This window comes from Orbicella faveolata, unplaced genomic scaffold (assembly GCF_042242905.1).
Source record: "Orbicella faveolata isolate gen_17 unplaced genomic scaffold, um_ofav_v1 contig_25, whole genome shotgun sequence".
In the NCBI taxonomy this organism is placed as follows: Eukaryota; Metazoa; Cnidaria; class Anthozoa; order Scleractinia; family Merulinidae; genus Orbicella; species Orbicella faveolata.
In genome coordinates this window covers 5,826,505-5,845,481 of record NW_028301553.1, presented here as the reverse complement: position 1 = coordinate 5,845,481, position 18,977 = coordinate 5,826,505, and the positions used below count along the sequence as shown (strand labels likewise).

Genomic DNA, 18,977 nt, shown 5'->3' with positions numbered 1-18,977 from the left:
TGTGGCCATTTTGGTCATAAATACAGTATGGTTTTTGCACTCTAGTCTTCAACTGGGTATGTTTTTTGTATAAACTAGTTTTTCTGGTCATAAATAGGCGATGGAAAATCGCCGATTTTGGTCATAAATAGGGTAGCGTAAACTTCCGAAAGTAACGACCCTCGTTACTTTCGGGAAGCAAGAAACATTATTTAAAGTTGGTACGCATGAGCTCTTTTTTACGGAATAAAAAACCGGAAAGGGAGGGGGGGTGGGTTCGCTACTTTGGGAGGGGTCGCTGGGTTGAGCTCGCTACTTTCAGGATTTAATAACGGTCACAAATTTTGACGTTACTTTTGGGGGATCGCTACTTTCGGGGGCTCGTTACTTTCGAAAGTTTACGGTAAGGGTTTTGGGAAGCAAACCGCAGATCCCCACCCAATTTTTCTTGGAGTACCCCCCCGGGATTTGATGTCGGGCCAAATTGAGTTTCCTTTGAGTCAGTCGTTGTTCCGATGTGTTTCTGGTGTTTTCTATCACTGCCACAGCTCAGGCAGCTGGACAGTGTCTGAGTGTACTGGGTTTTCCAGGAAACTGAGAGGAGGTCTGCTTGAAAATTTCGTTTAAACTTTCGTTTATCTGATTGTTCGGTCTTGCACGGCTTCTTTGTTAGCCCGGGTTGAATCACCGTAGAGAGCGCTGAAAATAAACACTTTACACCAAGTCTGCAATAGCGTCTGGTATGATTCGTATTTACCCTGGGCGCTAGAAGTTTTTCTTACACGGTTTCTGGTGTTGGTCATGTCTCTAGTTATGTCTGTATTGTAACCTGCACGTCTCAGTGACGTCTTACAAAGAATACGCGGCCTTACGGACGGACAGATTGTCGTTCTCGACATAGGCTCGATTACCAGCCGCTGTTCGGGAAAAGAGCCCGCGCTCCTCCCCCGAACTCACGGCTGGACTCGTGGACTTGGCATTGTTAATTTCAACCAATAAGAAATCTGCCTGCCTGAATCGAGCAGGCTGCATAAATTAGCTTTCTCGCAGTAGCAAAGGAGTTGTTCGATATGAAGTGCGATCGCATTAGGGGGATATTTAACCAAATACCGTCAACTGATGAAATCTTACCTGATCTAAACCATAGTAGCATATAGAACACGAAAAATAGTCAACAGACTTATACGTTAGAATCTATATTTGAATCATGTGGTACCAGAATATGAGATAACGAACAAAGTAAACAAAGGGAGGAATAAACGCAAACATCGATTTCAAGAAACAAAACACCCAGTCAAATTGATGTGTACCTTAGTCTTCTTGAAGAGAAGCAACACCAGTCTCTGGCGAAGCCAGACAAAATTAAATTTTTAAATGAGCCAAAGCAAACCGAACAAGTAAAACATAAACATGGTGTCAACACCATTTACACCAACATATGTGTGACCTTTGACATGACAGTTGCTACAGTATAGTCAAACCGTTCTGCTCTACTTTAAAAAAAAAAAGAAAAAAAAAAAAAAAACCTTCTATAGAACACAGCATGTAAAGCCCTTCCGCAACAATAATGTGAAAAAAACGCCACAAATTTTACGAGCCGTAGGCGTCATGTGTGCCTGCCTATGATTGTCATCAGATGACATTTCCGGCCACCTGAAGCGTCGCAAGAATTACATTATTTTGAGACGTCACAGACATGCTTTGCCGCTCACGCGTCCAGCCGTCTCTTCTCGGGGAGGAACGTAGACCGGACTCGAGAAAGCGGCGGAAATCGAGCCTATTCTCGACAGTGAAAAGCGCTAAAAGAGAGATTCAGTTGTTGAGCATTTCCAGATACAAGGCTGTAATATCCACCATTACACACAACAGTAGCGTCAAATAAACGGCACGACAGCGAAGACTTCGAATTAGGAACCTTTTTCACGGGAGTATAACGTAGGTTTTAGTCCCGCAGAAACCATGAATTCGAACCAAAGCAGATCTGTCATGTCACGCGAATGTATCATCAGTGTCATGTCTTCACGTGCCGGTCCATGTGATCACAGTGGGCGATGCTCGCTGTGATTGGTTTAAATGTAACCTAATAAAATTGATCAAAGTTCAACGAGAACAGTGAATGAAACCGTTCTGTATCAGAGGTTTTCCGGGCTTTTTCTCGCGACTTCGCCGATCGTGGCTACGGCCTCCGGCAGCCGAAGCGAAGCGAAGTATTTTCGTTTGCCTCGCGCGAGTAAAAACCTCTGGTACCCAGGGAACGTCGAGCCTGACCCGGGCCAGCCTTTATACAGATCAAAAACTGAAAACATGGGCTAGAAAGATGACAAACAAACAAACAACAAAAAAATTGAAAGTATAACAGGTATAACGGATGGTGGTAGGTCCTGATGGAACCCAAAGAAAAGTGAAACAAATGGTTATTTGACTGAAAGTTCCAACCATGAGCTTTTAGGCCACTGTTTACATCTAAGAATTGACGAAATTTCAACCCTTCTCGCCGGGTCAACCCGAGTCTCGACAAGGGTTACCCGGCAAGGGGGGCTGACCCGGCTTGACTACTGCTTTCATGTAAACGCTTATAAAAATTTGACTGTAAAAGGGTTGCCCGCCGCGGCGATTCAACCGGAGGAAAAACCACCCGGGGTCGTGTAGAGGGCCTTACACGGAAATTTCGTAGAATGGTGGAAAGATAACTTCAAAATATCTAGATGCACGTTTGAATATTGTCCGAGTGATTGGTCCGGATTTGGCAAACAAGGAATAACCAATGTCTTTGTGTTTTGCCATGACTCGTACGTAAATTGAAAACAAATGTTGCCGGAAAACGTGATAGAATGAGACCGACGCAATCTGGACACCACGGGATGTGAAATAATATGCGACCGCAAGCGGATGTATCTGTCATCTCGACCTCGATTACCGACTTAAACCATGCCTGATCACATGGTAAAATCGAACTTTTACCTCTGTTATCTTTCTGTTATCTTGAGCGGCGCTCGCACACACACAGTGTTTACCAGTAAAAAATCAAGTAAAGCTTAAATATCCATCTTGTAAATGTTGTAAATTAATTCTGGCTGGAAACGCGATTACTGTGAACTGAGGTGTGCAACTTGATCCTCTGACTGCGTAGAGAACCTTTTTTTGTTTGAAAAATGAGAATTAGTTGTTTATTAAAATTTTACTTACCTGCAAACAATAGTGGTCTGTTCTGCTGTCATTTTTAGTGAAATTAGATCGTTGTTCTTATCCTTTGACGCTCCCTTTCCCACGTTGAGTTGTATCCGTTGATCTGGTCGCGGAAAATTATCATAGCTGTCATATTCTGCCTAGATACATCTGGTCATCTGGAAATTACGTTTCTCGGTACGTAGAGTCTGTTCACATTTTGCAATTTTTTGCTCGACGCTGCAGCGTCAAAATATTTTGTAATTAACATCGTTCTGATCGTTCCCCTATGTTTAGTGTATACTTTGTGTCCAACGGTGGGAAGCGCGGTCAGGATTTGCCGACCCGTTGTTGGAGCGTTTGCTGCCTGAGGTTGAGGTAAGAACTACTTCGAGTTGTAAATAAATGAGCCTATAAATTATTATATTTAATATTGCCAACGTTAAGCAAAGTCCGCGGGAAAAGCCGGCACTGTTTTTCAAACCGTATTCGCAATTATTGTATTTCAAACGCACCCGAACTGCCGAAAGTACAGCTTCATTGAGCTGGTCAAAGGCAAGACCACAAAAGGGTCTAAAATGTTTTCGAACTTGGAAGGGCTTTCGAAGTTGTCTCTTTATCTACTGTGATCTTACTTCCAAGTGCAATTTCTGTCACGACCACTGAGTAAAATCAAATCCTGGTACTGGTACTTTCAATGCGAACATGAACTATGCAGACTATGGAAACACATCTGCCTTTTCTGACAAAACGAGATAGTGTAATGATTGTTGATTATTTTTTCCCCGGCGTAAGAAAGTATTGTTCCATCAGTTTCTTTACTGTCCGATTGTGTTCTTTATAGAACCGAAAGCTGATTCCCTGTTATTGCCTTTTGGTATAGCCGAAACGTTGCCCGGGAATAGGTGTTAACCAACACTCTACTGTCCCACTCTACTTCGACTGATCTAAAGGCACGGTGCCAATTCAAGAAACAATTCTGATCTAACAACGGCCAGGCAGGATTCTTCTCATATGTGTTATATCTTTATTCGGGCTTATTTGTGCCTTTGTGGAAGTTATGGTTTTTACGGATCTAATAACTGTACTTTGCGATTTAGAAGGGAAAATACATCAGGGCATGCCTTGTCACATGCCAGAAAAGAGCTGAAGGTAATCATGTTAAACTCAAAAATCGTCATTATTTTTTCTCACGGGTTTCCGTTTGTTAATGCGCGTTTTTTCGCACAATTGGTTTTGGTAGACAATGTATTTTGCATCCCTGAGTTGTTACCGGAAATGGAGACCCAGTTTCGACGATGGCACGGAAAGTGAACAAAACCCCAATTCGAATTTTCGTACTCAGTAGTCAGGAACATTTACTTCAATAGGACCCATCCGAACTAGGCTGAATAAATTCGTTCGGCTTTGCTGAAAATTATGAAAAGTCTTATTGCAACCAATTTTCAATTTGGTCAACGTCTCCGCCATTTTAAAATCCAAAATTATTTGATGACCACAAGATGTCAATCACGCAAGAACGTGGACAACTTCTGTAAATTCACCGTCCGCTCTTGAAAAGTGAAATTATCAATTACAGATATTACTGGTCACATTGACCATAAACTGATAACGTGAACATTTTAGGACCTGGAACTGGCCTCTCAGAAGAAATGACCGCTTAGAAGAGGGTGACCATTAAACTGCAAGTTCACGCACTAAACTAAAACAGAATCATCGTACAAGACAAAAAGGCTATGGCTGGGGTTTTCCTACGAAAGTCCGAGTATTAAATTTTCTCTGTACCTTGACTAATGCTGACATAATAATAATATTAATAATAATAATAATGATAATGATAATGATAATGATAATGATAATGATAATGATAATGGTAATGGTAATGGTAATGATAATGATACTGATAATAATAATAAAAAGGAACTTGGATCTTACATGTATAGGGTACAAATTCAGAAATAATAATAATAATAATAATAATAATAATAATAATAATAATAATACCTCATATTATATTTTGCCTCAATCACAGGCCCAAATCCTAGGGGATGGTTCTGAATCATGTTTTCCAAGGTGAGTAGCACAATAAAAATTTGAGATAAGACTACTGTTGTGATCTTTTCGTCAGTGCATTTCCTGGATAATGTCACTTTTCATGTCAAGTATTCATGACAAAGATGATAACCGTAACTTAAAATAAGAGAGATTCACATGATGAACACAAAAGCACCTTTTTAATAAGCAAAAATTATTACAAAAGCTTACTACCACCAAGTGACCAGTAAGTTCCCGTATCACTTGTCATGATTACGATGTATACCATTACCGCTTGTAATTTCTCATGGTGAAAACAAAATGTCTCAAGCAGCTCTTTGATTGGTACCAATGATCTGAAATTCCTACCACCAAGTGACCAGTAAGTTCCCGTATCACTTTTCATGATAAAGATGTATACCGTTACTTTGAAGTTCACTTGGTGAAGACAAAATGTCTCAAGTAGCTTTTTGATTAACGAAACTGACTTATGAAATTAAAGACAAAATATCACAAGTAGCTTTTTCATTGACACCGAATGATTATGAGAAATTACTACCACCAAGTGACCAGTAAGTTCCCATATCACTTTTCATGATAAAGATGTATACCGTTACTTTAAAGTTCACTTGGTGAAGACAAAATGTCTCAAGTGGTTTTTTGATTGGCACCCTATGATTATGAGAAATTACTACCACCAAGTGACCAGTAAGTTCCCGTATCACTATTCATGATCAAGATGTATACCGTTACTTTGAAGTTCACTTGGTGAAGACGAAATATCATAAGTAGCTTTTTCATTGGCAAAAACGATTAGAAATTATTACCACCAAGTGACCAGTAAGTTCCCGTATCACTTTCCATGATAAAGATGTATACCGTTACTTTAAAGTTGACTTGGTGAAGACAAAATGTCTCAAGCAGTTTTTTGATTGGCAGCAAATGATTATGAGAAAGTACTACCACCAAGTGACCAGTAAGTTCCCGTATCACTTTTCATGATAAAGATGTATACCGTTACTTTGAAGTTCACTTGGTGAAGACAAAATGTCTCAAGTAGCTTTTTGATTAACGAAACTGACTTATGAAATTAAAGACAAAATATCACAAGTAGCTTTTTCATTGGCACCGAATGATTATGAGAAATTACTACCACCAAGTGACCAGTAAGTTCCCATATCACTTTTCATGATAAAGATGTATACCGTTACTTTAAAGTTCACTTGGTGAAGACAAAATGTCTCAAGTGGTTTTTTGATTGGCACCCTATGATTATGAGAAATTACTACCACCAAGTGACCAGTAAGTTCCCGTATCACTATTCATGATCAAGATGTATACCGTTACTTTGAAGTTCACTTGGTGAAGACGAAATATCATAAGTAGCTTTTTCATTGGCAAAAACGATTAGAAATTATTACCACCAAGTGACCAGTAAGTTCCCGTATCACTTTCCATGATAAAGATGTATACCGTTACTTTAAAGTTGACTTGGTGAAGACAAAATGTCTCAAGCAGTTTTTTGATTGGCAGCAAATGATTATGAGAAATTTCTACCACCAAGTGACCAGTAAGTTCCCGTATCACTTTCCACGGTAAAGATGTATACCGTTACTTTAAAGTTGACTTGGTGAAGACAAAATGTCTCAAGCAGTTTTTTGATTGGCACCAAATGATTATGAGAAAGTACTACCACCAAGTGACCAGTAAGTTCCCGTATCACTTTCCATGGTAAAGATGTATACCGTTACTTTAAAGTTGACTTGGTGAAGACAAAATGTCTCAAGCAGTTTTTTGATTGGCACCAAATGATTATGAGAAATTACTACCACCAAGTGACCAGTAAGTTCCCGTATCACTTTCCATGGTAAAGATGTATACCGTTACTTTAAAGTTGACTTGGTGAAGACAAAATGTCTCAAGCAGTTTTTTGATTGGCAGCAAATGATTATGAGAAATTACTACCACCAAGTGACCAGTAAGTTCCCGTATCACTTTCCATGGTAAAGATGTATACCGTTACTTTAAAGTTGACTTGGTGAAGACAAAATGTCTCAAGCAGTTTTTTGATTGGCACCAAATGATTATGAGAAATTTCTACCACCAAGTGACCGGTAAGTTCCCGTATCACTTTCCATGGTAAAGATGTATACCGTTACTTTAAAGTTGACTTGGTGAAGACAAAATGTCTCAAGCAGTTTTTTGATTGGCAGCAAATGATTATGAGAAATTACTACCACCAAGTGACCAGTAAGTTCCCGTATCACTTTCCATGGTAAAGATGTATACCGTTACTTTAAAGTTGACTTGGTGAAGACAAAATGTCTCAAGCAGTTTTTTGATTGGCAGCAAATGATTATGAGAAATTTCTACCACCAAGTGACCAGTAAGTTCCCGTATCACTTTCCATGGTAAAGATGTATACCGTTACTTTAAAGTTGACTTGGTGAAGACAAAATGTCTCAAGCAGTTTTTTGATTGGCAGCAAATGATTATGAGAAATTTCTACCACCAAGTGACCAGTAAGTTCCCGTATCACTTTCCATGGTAAAGATGTATACCGTTACTTTAAAGTTGACTTGGTGAAGACAAAATGTCTCAAGCAGTTTTTTGATTGGCAGCAAATGATTATGAGAAATTACTACCACCAAGTGACCAGTAAGTTCCCGTATCACTTTCCATGGTAAAGATGTATACTGTTACTTTAAAGTTGACTTGGTGAAGACAAAATGTCTCAAGCAGTTTTTTGATTGGCAGCAAATGATTATGAGAAATTTCTACCACCAAGTGACCAGTAAGTTCCCGTATCACTTTCCATGGTAGATGTATACTGTTACTTTAAAGTTGACTTGGTGAAGACAAAATGTCTCAAGCAGTTTTTTGATTGGCACCAAATGATTATGAGAAATTTCTACCACCAAGTGACCAGTAAGTTCCCGTATCACTTTCCATGATAAAGATGTATACCGTTACTTTAAAGTTGACTTGGTGAAGACAAAATGTCTCAAGCAGTTTTTTGATTGGCAGCAAATGATTATGAGAAATTACTACCACCAAGTGACCAGTAAGTTCCCGTCTCACTTTCCATGGTAAAGATGTATACCGTTACTTTAAAGTTGACTTGGTGAAGACAAAATGTCTCAAGCAGTTTTTTGATTGGCACCAAATGATTATGAGAAATTACTACCACCAAGTGACCAGTAAGTTCCCGTATCACTTTCCATGGTAAAGATGTATACCGTTACTTTAAAGTTGACTTGGTGAAGACAAAATGTCTCAAGCAGTTTTTTGATTGGCAGCAAATGATTATGAGAAATTACTACCACCAAGTGACCAGTAAGTTCCCGTATCACTTTCCATGGTAAAGATGTATACCGTTACTTTAAAGTTGACTTGGTGAAGACAAAATGTCTCAAGCAGTTTTTTGATTGGCAGCAAATGATTATGAGAAATTTCTACCACCAAGTGACCAGTAAGTTCCCGTATCACTTTCCATGGTAAAGATGTATACCGTTACTTTAAAGTTGACTTGGTGAAGACAAAATGTCTCAAGCAGTTTTTTGATTGGCAGCAAATGATTATGAGAAATTACTACCACCAAGTGACCAGTAAGTTCCCGTATCACTTTCCATGGTAAAGATGTATACCGTTACTTTAAAGTTGACTTGGTGAAGACAAAATGTCTCAAGCAGTTTTTTGATTGGCAGCAAATGATTATGAGAAATTGCTACCACCCAGTGACCAGTAAGTTCCCGTATCACTTTCCATGGTAAAGATGTATACCGTTACTTTAAAGTTGACTTGGTGAAGACAAAATGTCTCAAGCAGTTTTTTGATTGGCACCAAATGATTATGAGAAATTACTACCACCAAGTGACCAGTAAGTTCCCGTATCACTTTCCATGATAAAGATGTATACCGTTACTTTGAAGTTCACTTGGTGAAGATAAAGTGTCTCAAGTAGCTTTTTGATTGGTGAAACTGACTTATGAAACCAAGTGATCAGTACCTTCCCATGAGTGACTGTTCTTGATAAGGGACAAAACTAGCAGACCAGTCAGTTCCCAGAAAGTTTCTGGCCTCTATGAAATGAAGTAGTAAATTACTGTTACTTTGAGTTTGAAATGTTGCTTCCCAGAAAACAGTTTGTGCTGCAATGTGTTGTTTTGTGCTTATTGCAAATTGTTATGTTGTCCATCTGGTTGCCATAAAAAGGTATGTCTCTATAAAGTCACATAGCTGTTCATATGTGTACATGTAGGTGTAAAGGGCTGCATATTATACCGGCCTTAGTACTAAAAATATATCTAATACCATGACATATAATTAATTGAAACTCTATTGCAGTTGATACTGAATTACCCAGCCTAATTACAAAATGTACATACAAGGAGGACATGTATCATTTTACCACGACTGCTATTAATCTCACAATCTGATTAGGTAATTTGCTGTTGTCACGCAATGCCTTCTTCAGCTTGCACTCTGAAAAAAAACATTTTTTTTGACATTGATTTGTTGTGGACTCACTTGGCTGCGCCTCTTGAGTCCACAACATTTTGATCACTGTGATGACGTTATCGTTGTTGATAAGAGCGCAGACCACGATAAACCACATTCGATTTCTTAAATTTATAATAATTAATGAGAATAAAAATGAAAACAACAATGATAATAGTACTCTTAAAGATAATAATGATAATAGTAAATGCAAACTGTACCGAAATGAAAGGTATACAGTGGAGTTACATGTACTAGGGAAACAACTTTTGGTTTGAGTCATTGGGGGTTTGAGAAATGAGGAATTCACTCTTGTTTTTATCTAGGTTTTTTGTAAATCTAATCCATATTTTTGTGGTGTAATATTGGAAGACAGCTGCACCAATTTGGAAAACACTGATGTGATGAATGCACCCTGTTTAAATATTGTTGTTGTTGTTGTTGTTGTTATTATTTGTATTATTATTACCAGTGGGACCGTCAAAACAATATTATAATTATTATTAACAGTTATGTTAGTGACTGGCCCCTTGGGGGAGAGTGAATTTTGTTTCCCAAGAATTTCAATGTTTCCCGAGACAAAGTCGAAGGAAACATTGAGTTTCGATTCATCAAGTGATTTCTTATACCGTAAATCCTCGAATTAGCGTCTGGGGCGCTTATTTCAAATTTAGGAGAAGAAGGGGGGGGGGGGAGAGAGGGGTGCTTATTTAATTTTTCCCAAATCACGGCCTGACATGATCATTTTTTAAAAAATCATCTGTGCGTAAACAACAATATAAACTGTATGTCAACATAAAAAGCTGATCCTAAACTTTAAATTGCGGCACCATTGGTACTTGAAATTTTTTTTTTAACTTGCCGGTTCACAAACTGAAACAATGCACAAATCTATTACTACACAACGAAAACTGCTGTATACATCCTTTGTATTAGTCGTCCACAAAATGGGGGGAGGGGAAGGGGCGCTCATTTGAAGGGGGGCACTTATTGTAAATTTTGGCCTATAGGAGGGGCGCTTATTCGAGAGGGCACTTGTTCAAAGGGGGCGCTTATTCGAGGGGGGCACTAGTGCGAAGATTTACAGTATAGCAAAACAAATGGATCAAATCGACAGAAAACAAATAATCACTTTATTGCCAAGTGATATGCAACAGCAGTCAACATTGCGCGGGTAACAGTAAACTGCTTCCTGTTTGATGTCATGGTTTTTGCAATATTGCCCGCTCATGGCATTTGGCGGAAAACAGCTGTTTCATTGTTGTATTTCATGTGAACATTAACTAGCCAATGAATGGGCGTAATGAAGTGGGAAAAAAGCCAGCTATATAACAATTTAATATGTAATATACAGGTCACAGGAGAGCTTGTATTGTACTGCACTGGTTATTAATTCATGTGCTATGTTAAAACCATTTGTATGGTCCCAGACAATGCTAATGTTATCAATGAAAATGACCAAGGAGTATAAACAATTCAATCAATCAATCAAGCACTCTCAATCAGTCAATTAAATCAATCAATAGCATAAGTTTAATTTTGACACTGACAGTGTGTTTCAGCAGCATGGTTGTTCAGAAACATAGGAAAATCGGAAACTTGTTATTGCAAAAAATAGGAAAATTAGGAACTTTCTTTGAAAAAATAGGAAAATCAATGCTATTTTGATGGACTAAGATAGTTTCCCTGCAACCCATCAGCTATGTCAGTCTGCCACTTTAGTCAGTGATGCAACAGTTTGGCATAAGGACATGTATGGATAACTAATATATTTTCCATGGTTTAATGCACAATGTTATTATCTGTTGACTTTAACACAAGTCACCTGAACTACATTAATAAATGTAGTAGATAAAAGAGGTGCAGAAGAAAATCATTGCAAAAATATGTTTCAAACAGTAAGTCTAACTTATGGAAAGAAATCCAGTAAGCAACAGAGAACAAAGAATGAATTACTGTCACTAACAGTTTTGTTGATTAATTTTATATCATCAAAGTCATGACACCGATTGTTTAATTATAAGTCGACATGTACATCTGAAACACCCAGTAAGGCTTAAATCTATTTTTAATTTTGTAACACATGCTTGGCCAAAAAAAGGAAAAATAGGAGGTTTCACTTCAACAAAATAGAAGAAATAGGAAACTGCTCAAAAAATAAGGGGAAATAATAGGAACTGGACATGCTGCACTGATTTAGGCTAGTCAATTAACGATCAATCAATAATTAACACTAAACTTGTCCCAGAAATTATTGATATCATTTAGTGTATGAATGGTCCCAAAAACACACACTATTTATCACAGGGCTTGAAAAAAGTGCCGTCCGTTTGTCCGGGACTAGTAGATTTTCCTCCTGGGCAAGTAACTTTTCGTTGTCACTTAATTATCTGATCGCCAAGGACCCAGGTCTTGGTTAATGAGGTCTAATAATACCTGGTGTAACAAAACCTTGCAATGAAGTCATATATAGTATAAAGGAAAAAAAAAGTCAAGCCAGTTTCACATATATCTGCCATTAATATATACATTGCTGTATGTGTAGGCTTTCATTGAAAGAACTTCACCATTTTTTACTCAAAATCTAGCCCTCCAATTATAATACATGTAGCTCATAAAGTGAGTCTTTTGGTTTAAAACTACTACATCAATGCCGATGATTTAAATCTTTCTTGTAAAGAGTCAGGAGAGCACACTTTTGGGTAAAAGTGATGAAACATCATTTCATGAAATATCATCTCAATTTATTTATGTATGCTACTTTGTAAGCTGCAGAAACAAAGCAGCTTAAAAAAATTTCAGGATTGAATTGAATTCCAAGGCAACCCATGACCTGCTCTACCAACTGAATTGTTGACTGAAGTCAGTTTTATGCCACAAAAACAAGACAGTCTAAACAAAAACACCTTTATAACAATTACCTTGATACTTTTAAAATTTTAATTAATTTGTGGCATGGCCATATTGTTCTGATGCAAGAAATGTAGCTTTTATATTTCTGATGCCACCCTTAGTTGAAGTCTCATGGGGTGGGCAAGAAAAGAGTGATTTTCTGCCCATCTGATTATTTCATTTACTTGTTAGTTATTTCTTCACAGTTGTTTTCTGTGAATAGCCAATGACACAATATATAATTCGGTCATAAAGTTTAAGGATAAAACCCTTACTGAGAAAAATATAGACAAAGTAATTCTATGCTTAAAAGGAACTTGTAACAAATTAACCAAATGTTGTCTCTTGCACACTGACTAACTTCAATTTCTACACCATAAGTATAAGCTATCTACTATATTTGTATCTGAATCTTTTAGTGGTCATTTGCTTAATTTTCTTTGTCTGTTTACAGCAATATCCTACTGATTTGGTGGCATACAGAAAATTTTTCCGTAAACCAGAGCCAAGCTATATATTCCTACCCAAATCTTCAAAAAAGTTGAGGAAAAGAAACAAGTCCCCAGCAAGTTGTATACCCTCAAACCATAAAAATGGAAAGGTAAATTATCATGTCAGCAAACTATCATGAAGGCATTGTTTTTGTAAATGCTCAAATACCTTCTTCTCCAGGGGTTTATTTAGAAAATGACATTCCGTACCACTGTTACTTATTCAAGAGGAGGGTTTTTTTTACGTGCTTCAGAGTGAATTAACCAACACTTAATTATTTTAGCAACCAAGGAAACACCTTATGTTTTGAAGACATTGGTGGAAAATTAAGGGTAAACTTTCGATAGTTATGAAAAAACTCGAGGAAGGCCGTAATTTATTGATAGTATTCTGCAGATTTGATATTTTAAGTCCGAATAATCTTGGTCACATTGTTTCCTTTTGCAGTCACATTTTCCAATTCTTCTCTGAAAAAAAGTGTTGTGCATAAGTTACCATGCTTGACATGTGATGTAAAGCATAATTAATTTAATTTGTATCTGGTCATAGGCTAAAGCCCATGTAAGCAGAAAGAAATGCAAGAGATTACCTCCATCTGACACATATGGGAGCACACTAGACTTTGATTCTCCTGTATTAGATTCATTTTCTGAAGATGATTCTCATCCTGTCGATAAGTAAGTGTACAAGTCAAACAGTCTTTTTCATGTTTGTGGAGGCAGTCTGGCTGCGTGGTTAGAGCACTGGAATTGAAATCCGTAGGTCCCGGGTTCAAATCCTGCTCTGACCACTAGCTGATGTTGTTCTCGGTGGCTCCGAGTTCAATTCTCGGCTACACTTGTAAATTATAGCCAACTGGTATGACTCCCGCCAGCTGGGATTCTCAACCTAGTTATGTTTATTTCAATATTTATTTATCATTGATTGTTTACATATTGGTCCTGAAAAGCCCCAATGGGGAGTGGCCAATTAAGTGTACATTTTTTCTATATATTATTTTTTTCTGGGCTCATAACGGCTTTAACCTGCAACCAGCTGGTAACATATTTCACCTTCCCATCTACTTTTTCTTTTCAGTCATTTCATGTAAATGATTAAATAAATCCCATGAAGGCAGGGATACATTGGCCAGGATAAAACCCTGGATAATGTCAAAAAAAATTGTTGTACATTCAATGGAATGCTTAGCTAGCATTGGTTTATTCAGTATAATTATTCCCTGGAACTACAGTGTACATTTCTCAGATGTATCTTGAGTCTGAGGTTATTTTATATGTGTTCATGTAGTGATTGAGGAAAAAAACAAATTGTGCCAGATTCGCAATGCGGTGGGCAAGCATGCAGGTTCACAGGGCCACACAAGTGAGAATCTTTCAAGGATCCTCGAGCATCTTAACCAAGATCCTCAAAGATCTGGTCAAGAACATTATCTTTAAGGATCTTAAGCAAGTGTTAAAAAGTTATAATAGTTGTAAGATCCTAAAAGATCCTGTAAAGTTTTTCAGCAGGACAACAGGCTGTTTGAACAACAAATTAGTTCCCATATTGTGATAAACCAGCAAAGAGGTATCCACTGTACTATTATAACAGGGTACTGCTAAATGGGTTCCTTAGCTTACATACAGTTTGTTTTTGTTTATTAATAGGATGACATTTATAGTGTTTCATACCCAGTATACAATAAAAATGTGTCTACCAAGCCATACAAGTGTTGAGCAACTTCAATTAAAACTGTATACCCTAACAGAGATTCCACCCCGGAACCAGAGACTGTTTTATCAGGACACACTGGTAGGTCAATAACCAAATAGCCACTGTGGGTACCCAGCCATGACTGGCCATAGACCTCTGAGTGATGACTTGAGAAATTCCCCAAGGATGGGACATAGTAACTGAGCATTCACTCAGGACAAAATAAGTAGTGTAATTCTCTTCTAATATCTGTGACAACAATTTCAAAATCATGTTGTAGAGCAAATCTAAAGACCATAATTGTTTTACCACACAATAGTGATCTATTTTAAGTAAGGGAAAAAACTGCCCTTTGAATTCATTCTACTTCAATTTCCTTACAGATTACATCTGCTCATAACCTAGCAGACTTCAAATGTGATGTCATGTCCTTAGCACTGGTAAAGGGTCCTGTCTTTGGAGGAGGTAATATTCAAATGTGTACCAAAATAAACTACTAGCATCTAAGAAAATGTTATTTTTTTGAAGGACAAGTTAAAGTAATATTTGGTTGCAAAATTAATTTTTTTCATTATACTGGGGTAAATTCATTTGCTCATTTTGTCACTTAACCTCATCATGCTCTTAGCAGAACCAATGCTGACTTCCACACATGTTGTACTCACTGCACAATAAACTACTACTGTTGGTATTGATTATTGTTGGTTAAGTTGAATAAGAAACTCACAACTCAAATTTGGTTTGAATAAACTGATACCTTAAAAAAACTGATCAATTTTTTTTTCTAGGTAAAGAAACAGAAAACCAATTTTCTCTAGAAGCCCTAACCGAGTGGTTGTGCAGCAGTTATGAGGAGACAGACAAATCCTGGTACATTTCGAAAGACAACCTTTTCAGAGAAGCCATCGACTACTTCAAGGTTTCAGACACTGCATCCAATAAAAGAATTTTTTTTGAGATAATAGGCCGCAATATCTTTGGAAAGATCCCAGAGTTCATGACAGTTAATCTTAAATCGAAGAAACAAATAAGAGGGCTGCAGAAAAGAGGGCTGCAGAAAAGAGGGGTGCGACCAGGTAGTAATGCTGCACAATCAGCAAGAGACCGCAATTCAACAGAAATGAAATGTGAAATTAAAAATGATAGCAGAGAAGGTGAAAATGAAAGGAATGTCAACAGTGGAGTGGTCAGTGAAGATATTGAAGGTGTAACAATTGACACTGAGGTAGAGAAAACTGGTGGAAATAAAGAAGACAAGATAGGAAGAGAAGATGAAAATGAAAGGAATGTCAACAGTGAAGCAGTCAGTGAAGATATTGAAGGTGTAGTGACTGACTCTGAGATAGACCAAACTGGTGGAAACAAAGAAAACAAGATAGGAAGAGAAGATGAAAATGAAAGGAATGTCAACAGTGGAGCAGTCAGTGAAGATATTGAAGGTGTAATGACTGACACTGAGATTGAGCAAACTGGTGAAAACAAAAAAGACAAGATAAGAAGAGAAGATGCAAATGAAAGGAATGCCCATGGTGGGGCAGTCAGTGAAGATACTAAAGGTGTAACAATTGACACTGAGAAAGAGCAAACTGGTGGAAACAAAGAAGAGAAGTTAGGAGTAGAAGATGCAAATGAAAGGAATGCTTGTGGTGGAGCAGTCAGTGAAGATACTAAAGGTGTAACAATTGACACTGAGAAAGAGCAAACTGGTGGAAACAAAGAAGAGACGTTAGGAGTAGAAGATGAAGAAGAAAGGAATGTCCATGGTGGTGCAGTCAGTGACTATATTAAAGGTGTAATTATTGACACTGAGATAGAGCAAACTGGTGGAAACAAAGAAAAGGAAGAGAAGATGCAAATGACAAATAACAAGAATGTCAAAGGTAGAGAGATAAGAAGAGAAGATGCAAATGAAAGGAATGCCCATGGTGGAGCAGTCAGTGGAGATATTGAAGGTGTAATGACTGACACTGAGATAGAGCAAACTGGTGGAAACAAAGAAGAGAAGTTAGGAGTAGAAGATGAAAATGAAAGGAATGCTCGCGGTGGAGGGGTCAGTGAAGATATTGAAGATGTAACAATCGACACAGAGAAAGAGCAAACTGGTGGATACAAAGAAGACAAAATAGGAAGAGAAGATGCAAATATAAGGAATGTCAACGGTGGAGCAGTTAGTGAAGATACTGAAGGTGCCATGACTGACACTGAGATAGAGCAAACTGGTGGAAACAAAGAAGAGAAGATAGGAGTAGAAGATGAAAATGAAAGGAATGCTGGTGGTGTAGCAGTCAGTGTAGATATTGAACATGTAACAATTGACACTGAGAAAGAGCAAACTGGTGGATACAAAGAAGACAAAATAGGAAGAGAAGATGCAAATATAAGGAATGTCAATGGTGGAGCAGTTAGTGAAGATATTGAAGGTGTCATGACTGACACTGCGATAGAGCAAACTGGTGGAAACAAAGAAGAGAAGATAGGAGTAGAAGATGAAGAAGAAAGGAATGTCCATGGTGGAGCGGTCAGTGACGATATTGTAGGTGTAACAATTGACACTGAGATAGAGCAAACTGGTGGAAACAAAGAAGACAAGATAGGAAGAGAAGATGAAAAAGAAAGGAATGTCAACAGCAAAGCCGTCAGTGAAGATATTGAAGGTGTAACAATTGACACTGAGAAAGAGCAAACTTGGTGGGACCTGAATGCAATGAAAATGAAATGTGATGGCGACCTTGATTCAGATGATATGGATCAGGCAGATGAAGTAACACTAAAACACACATGTACTATTGCTAGTGCTGAGGATATGTTTTGTAACAAGGTAATGCTGTCAAGTAGACAGTGGAACAATGCAAATGTCAAGGATCTAAAGCCTCAAGAGTTAGATTGCCAGAATTTTAAACAGTACTTGTCTTTTTCCGTTCCTAAACCACTGCCACGAGTAAACAGTGAAGAAAGGATGGCGATTTACCAGTCATCTGGTTACTCAACCAGCCACTCAAACAACTGTCTGAGGGCATTCCTGATCAAGGCCTTCCCACCAGTTCAGGTGTGCAACGCTGCAGCAAAAGATTTTAGCAGCTTAACTTTCCCTAGTGATGTCCTGCCACAGTTCACTGGTACATGCTACAGCTCCATTAGGAATCGAACCAGATTCTCTATACAATGTGTGGTGTGCCCTCTCTACCAAGAAAGATGTACCAGACAAGGTGTTTTCTCAAAAGTGTCTAGTTGTGGAGGTAAAGATCTAGATGGAATCTCGCAGGCCATGATACACCATAAGCTCCGTCTGCACCAGTTGGCATTAGCATACTTCAGTGGCTCTTCTGCAACAGTCACAATGGTGGAATCGAACGTCAATAGGGATGTTCGCCAAACACAACAGAGAACTATTTTCCAGGCCCTAAAACTGAATGAGTCCAACACTACAAGTAAGGTTGCACATTGTCTTGGCTTCTTCGAAAATCAAGAAATAGTGGAATCCTACAAAGACAGTTCTGGTATAAGACGGATGACAGCCAAAACATTGTTTCAACGAGAAAGGAGTAAAGGAAAGTTCCAGTGCTTCCACAAGGTTGGACATGAAAAATGTTTAACATGGGCAGGATGGAAAGAGATACATGCAGAGGAAGCCGCAAAGTTGACTGAGAGTAGATCAAGCAGGGCAGCATATGTAACAGTTAACAGGAAAGTTAATTATGATGGAAAAAGCATCCAAGTCAAAGCAGCAATCAAGAGTTTAGACCCTCCATGTTCTGGTAAACCTAGCGGAAACATCAATCACCCATTCACTTGTGATAACTGTTACAACCTTCAGCATTATCTGTTGGATCTACACAAGAAAAGGTCTCGAGCAAAACTGACACAGAAGGGAGAAGGAAGAGTAGGAAAAAGAGGTTTTCGCCTTGATTATGCAACACAGACTGAGTTAAAGGAAAAACTGCATACAATAACTTCAGAGAAGAGGAATTTGGAGAAAACAGTTGTAACAAGGATGCAGCAAAGAGATGTGCTGAGCTGGGAGGAGATGCTGCATAACAGTTGCAAACATGGTTATCAAGAGAAACTGATTGTTGACTTACTTGCATTGTTTAGAGAGGATATAGACATAAAAAAACCCGTGCAAGTCACAGTTCTCACCAACCTCGTGGGAAAACTTAAAGGAAATGTCAATCACAAATACATACCACTCATAAAAATGATTGCCAAGTTACACAAAACATGAC

General features: G+C 38.1%; 1 protein-coding gene across 1 annotated transcript; it reads left to right on the top strand.

The window, feature by feature from the left end:
• Window positions 1-2,757: 2,757 nt before the first annotated feature.
• On the top strand, window positions 2,758-18,976 carry LOC149108721 (uncharacterized). The gene is made up of 8 exons (XM_089293822.1): window positions 2,758-3,342; window positions 3,442-3,522; window positions 5,177-5,217; window positions 13,025-13,171; window positions 13,612-13,739; window positions 14,709-14,853; window positions 15,138-15,219; window positions 15,543-18,976. Exons 3-8 carry the CDS (start codon window positions 5,206-5,208, stop codon window positions 18,974-18,976), a joined length of 3,948 nt encoding a protein of 1,315 aa, XP_089149948.1. The 5' UTR covers window positions 2,758-3,342; window positions 3,442-3,522; window positions 5,177-5,205.
• The last annotated feature ends 1 nt before the right edge of the window (window position 18,977 follows it).